General features: G+C 42.4%; 1 protein-coding gene across 1 annotated transcript in view; it reads left to right on the top strand.

The window, feature by feature from the left end:
• The first annotated feature begins 4,491 nt into the window (after window positions 1-4,491).
• LOC126576681 (angiopoietin-related protein 1-like) overlaps window positions 4,492-5,086 on the top strand; it is a 1,221-nt gene continuing 626 nt past the window's right edge. Inside the window, exon 1 of the mRNA XM_050237990.1 lies at window positions 4,492-5,086. This exon is cut by the window's right edge and continues 626 nt beyond it. Coding sequence (XP_050093947.1) covers window positions 4,492-5,086 — 595 coding nt within the window.

Raw genomic sequence — 5,086 nt, 5'->3', positions numbered from 1 at the left:
TCATTGATCTTCATGTTTTTTTTGCGTTCTTCGAGTTTTGCAGGAGGGTTAATGTTTTGACGGTTAAGCCGATGATGGCACTCTGGCTTTTCGATGTTCTAAGCAAGGGCAGGTGCACTATGCAAACACAAAACATTGCATGAAACCCAGATACTCGTCTGCACCGGTCAACTAAAACACTGCTGATAACAGTGTTCGAGCGAAAGAAGAGCGAACACCTGATACACAGAATCCAACACACATTCACATGAGGTTCCCAGCACCGAGAGACGAGGGAATCGTACGAGTACAAATATAGAGAGCAAATCTATGTTCTTACCTAACAAATTGGACCGATTCATGATTCTATTTAAACAAAGCTCTACCAAACTCCTTGAAAATACAAGTATATATTTAATGCAAGCGAGTGTTAAATTTAACTAACCATATTCCAGACCAGTTACGTGCTACCCACGCACGATAAGCGTTTTGTGTGCGTGTGCATGGTGTGATGTGGTGTGATTCCTTACATTCGATCGATCATAAAGGGGGTAGACCAAGTACAATGCTATCGATGATCGCTACTTTCTTCGTTTAGAATCGATCATCTTGGGTATATGGCGACGACTAGCTAGCCGACATGGCAAGACGTGTATTGTGATATGAAGCCAAGCCTTTGCAAGTAATAACTGTTTCAATTAATAGTTCATGTGCTCTCTCTCTCTCTCTCTCTCTCTCTCTCTCTCTCTCTCTATCTCTCTCTCTCACACACACTCTCTCTTTATCTTTTTCCTCCTTCGCTCTCGTATGACTATCACTCCAGCCTACCAATCTCATACCGACTGTTCGACATTATTCTCTTGGCTCAATTTTCACAACAGAACGAAAACGATTAATAATGGATAACAATTCAAATGCTAATCACTTGCTTAACCCTACACATTTATGGCTTTTTCAAGTCAATTTATGACTTTCCCTTTTGCCTAAAAACAAAAACATTTTCATAAAAACAGACCAGTTAAAAAAGAGTGCAAATTCATGGTGACTTCTGTTCTTGAAAGCTTAGCATTGAAACTTACATCTTCGCCATGGCATATACGGTGACTGATACTAACTCGGATAGTTCCGCTTCCTAATTCATAACGGATTCGTCAAATTTGCTATTCCATCGTCCATATTGCATCGATCTTATTCTGTCCAAGACTTAATCGCGTAAACTCTTAACATGCGTCACCTTTCTTTGTTACTTCCTATCAATATCATCCTATGGTCAAGCATGTAGATACAGATAGCCTTCTGCTTTGCGAAAGTGATGATTCACCTGTTTTAGAACCGGTTGTACCCGGTAGATAAGCGAGTATGTTAATAAGTAACTTGAGCATTTTGATTTTGAACACCAATACGAACTCTATCCGATACTTTTCTATGATCCCGTATGTCTTTTATTTAACCTCTCCGTTTCTCTCTATGTGACCGCGGTTGCGTCATAATCATGATACTTAATGTTCCCACATTTTTACGCTTTGTACCGAATCATGGTTAAAAACTCTGTGCCAAATCCTTACTCTTGCTGTACATACCTCATGCTCAGATCGATCGAAGGTTTGTTAATTCGTCTGTTTGTCGTCATGAATGTGTTTTGCTTCTGCGTCTGTAACTTCATTGTGGAAAGCCTGATTATCGTAGTCTATATTCCGACTATGAACCTTACAGCCGGAATGTTGACACTACATCATTCGAACTCGGCAGAGACAAGGCGATCCACAAATCTAAAGTGGGCAGCATCGGAATCACTGGTGCCCTTAATGTTACACTCGTACCACATTATGATCCAGCATCGTAATCGTATCAATTCGTAGTACACTCGAAAGTCAGTACCTTAATTTTGCGAAACCCAGTTACAAACGTGAAAACTTTAAGTGTTAAACGATATGTTTGAGGATAGCTTTCGATGAGAAAGGATGATAGTAACTATTTCTAGGGGGACGAGAGTATAATTGGTGGACAACAAATAAAAATGGAACCGATTCGCACAAGTCAACAGCGCCGTTGGCGCCTTATGAACGGAAAACAGTGAAAGCGTTTATGAGAAACACATATATGATACCTTACACGTAGCATAATGGATACAAAACAAAAGGAAGGCTAAAAGATAACGACAACAAACAATGAAAAAAAAAAAAGAAAATGTTCTCTCTGTGAGTCTGTGTGTTTGTGTGTTTGTGCGTGTACCTTTCTTTTGTAAGTTAAGAAGTTACTGAGCACCGGATATCGGTGGATTTTGTGTACTGTGTGATGGGTAGAGATTTCGCGATGAAAATAGGATTTCGCACGTGCACGCGTGACCGAAACGGAGTCCGCTAGCCGCGCATATAGATAGGCGTAGTGACTTTAGGACGGGAGCTTTACAAGGCAGCGTTTAGATAAACCGATACCAAATCCGATGTAATATATTGTAAAATCTTGCACCACGTTGTTTCAGTAGTTCTCCCCCCTGGCGATGAATACTCTCGATCGTATCGCAGCATCCTCGGCACGCCATCCATGCATTGCACTTTCCTCTGCCTATGTCTGTCTGCCTCGTCTTTACTCTCACTCTCTCTCTCTCTCTCTCTCTATAGCGGGACGAATCGAATCGTAGAAGCATTAGAATGTGTTTTTGGTGTGTATCCTGTGTAGATAGTAATTGATCGTGTTGAATGATCGTGAATGCCATGTCAAGCATCTAGTCACAGCTGTGTGACGAGGCGAGATGTGTCGCTCAACGTGCACGAAAGGCTGCATTTGCTATCGTGCTGCGAGCAGCAGCAGCAGCAGATATAAACGGCCCGACCAACATGCATGTTTGGTTCCGTTGAGATCGCTGTTGAATGTCAATTACGAGTGGATGGATTATTGATCGAACGAACGATCAGCGGTGTTGGCGGAAAATCAAAAGACACAAGCTGGAAACGAATGAGCCTTGATATGTTGAGCAGCGGAACGAATAACGTTCTTTTCTCTAACGAGCGTTTGGCGACGCCATCGGGAGGGGATTTCTAAATGGTTTTTTTTCCTTCATTTCTTTAGATCTCGTATCAACAACATTGCATTTGCAAAACTACAAACTCGAACCCCTAACCGTGACTCCGATAGGCGTGTAATGTGTGAAGAAGGATCTTTGCAAGCACACAAACCATGCAAACTAGGTAGCTCCCGTAACCGAAGGCAAATCTGTGTAAATAAACACTAAAATAACTAAACTATCCCATGTGCAAGCCTCAACTTCGAGTTGGATCAAAAACATTAAAACCAAACCACCACACATATGTGCAAACAATGGAAAAACCAATTACAATTAACAATAAGTACCGACGGCTCAACATTTCCTACATTTTCCACTTTAAATCAATTTCATCCCGTTCGTCGGGGGAGTCGGGGGGGATTCAATTTCTTGTGATTCAATACAGTAACATCCAGCGTATGGATGAAGGATAAGAAACGAAACACTTTCATCATTCACAGGTCATAAAGATATTCTCTCGCATCGCTGGCCCCTGGTTCGATTGAGGTGGGGTACTGAACTAGTGATGGGTGCTGTGGTGTCGTGCCGCTGATGAACAGCAATGGCTCGTGGATAGGAGGAAAGGTAACATAACGATCAGCTATGCTATGCTACATTCAGGTGAATGCAAGCATAAGGTATAAGGATAGTAAAACGAACTTTAATCTCTGTGACAGCTGTGTAAGTGATTAACTTGCACCAGCGGGCGTGCGTGATGGGATGGATCGTGTATGTAAAAGTGAAAAGTGCTAAGAGAAAGGAAATAAAATAAAATCCCTGAATAAATCATATTGTGTGTTTCTTCGTTTGAGTTTCCATTTTGTGGATGTCCATCTGCGGCCTGCGAATCCTAAGTGATAATTTTTCAACAAAAAAAAAAGGTTTCAAATTGAAACACCTTCGCTTCCGTTGCATTCAGGGGTAGCGGCAGCATTCCAGTCATCAACTACGCCACTTCTAGCCCATTGTACGTAGCTTATCAAACGGAGAGAATAAAAATAGCTTTGGTATGGATGTTATCATAGCTGGTTCTTTTAGCTTGTGAACTTGTTTGCATTTGTGGCCGACCGCTAACTAATCATGCTCATATCCGTCTTTCGTGAATCCCCCCAACTTTTTGATGTTTTCCCTTTCCCTTTTTTACCAAAGCGATTAAAGAGTAGGAGAGCTATGATGGTTTATCACCCATGGAACGGTCGCCTTGCAGTTTCCGTGTGCAGTAAGTGTGCACATTTCAGTTTATCAAACAAAATGTGCGAAAATAACCTCAGCGCAGCTGTGACCGCTGATGAAGTTGAAGGAAGCCAACAACGGAAGCCACAATCTTCAACACATTCGTTCCAGAACGTTCCGCTGCTTGACTGAAAGCAGTTACTGTTTCGCTATAAATATTCGATCCAAACATCTTAGGGACATCATTCTGATTTTGCCTTCAGTTGACTCGGTGTGGTCGAAAGTGTGTTCCAGAAATGAAGTTAACAATCTGTTTTATTGTGTTTAGTGTGGCTCTCTACGTTGGGGCAAGTGAACCAAGCCCCTGTGAAAGCAAAGAACAAGTCAATCCGTCGGTGAATGATGTGCTTGAAAACGGGCTGAAGTTCCTCGTGGCAAAGTTCGAAGCGATGGAAGGAATGTTTTTGGAGACGCGATTGGAACTGCATGCGCATCGTCAAGATCGTGCTCGGATGCAATCGTTACAAGAGAAGATATTCGACGACCCCTTATGGTCTCTTCATCGATTGAACGATCGTATGGATCGGCTGGACCATGATGTGGGACGGAATCTGAGTGTTCTTGATAAGCGGTCTTGGCAAATCTCGGAGCAGCTAACCACGTGTGCTAGTAATGACCAGTTCCGTGATAAATTGTTCGATTTCGTACCGAAAAAGAACCGATCTACTGATAAGCTCGGACAGGAAGGCACGGTCGCATTTTACACCTCGACTAATAACTCCAAAAAGCAGCTTTGTGCCACTCCCAAGGTTCCGGAACAGAATATTGCCATGCCAACGGAAGTTAGTGACACAAAAACGCCAACAACACCAACGATACCAACGACGACTG

The sequence above is a fragment of the Anopheles aquasalis genome, chromosome 2, assembly GCF_943734665.1.
Source record: "Anopheles aquasalis chromosome 2, idAnoAquaMG_Q_19, whole genome shotgun sequence".
In the NCBI taxonomy this organism is placed as follows: Eukaryota; Metazoa; Arthropoda; class Insecta; order Diptera; family Culicidae; genus Anopheles; species Anopheles aquasalis.
This window is presented reverse-complemented; position numbering and strand designations above follow the sequence as displayed.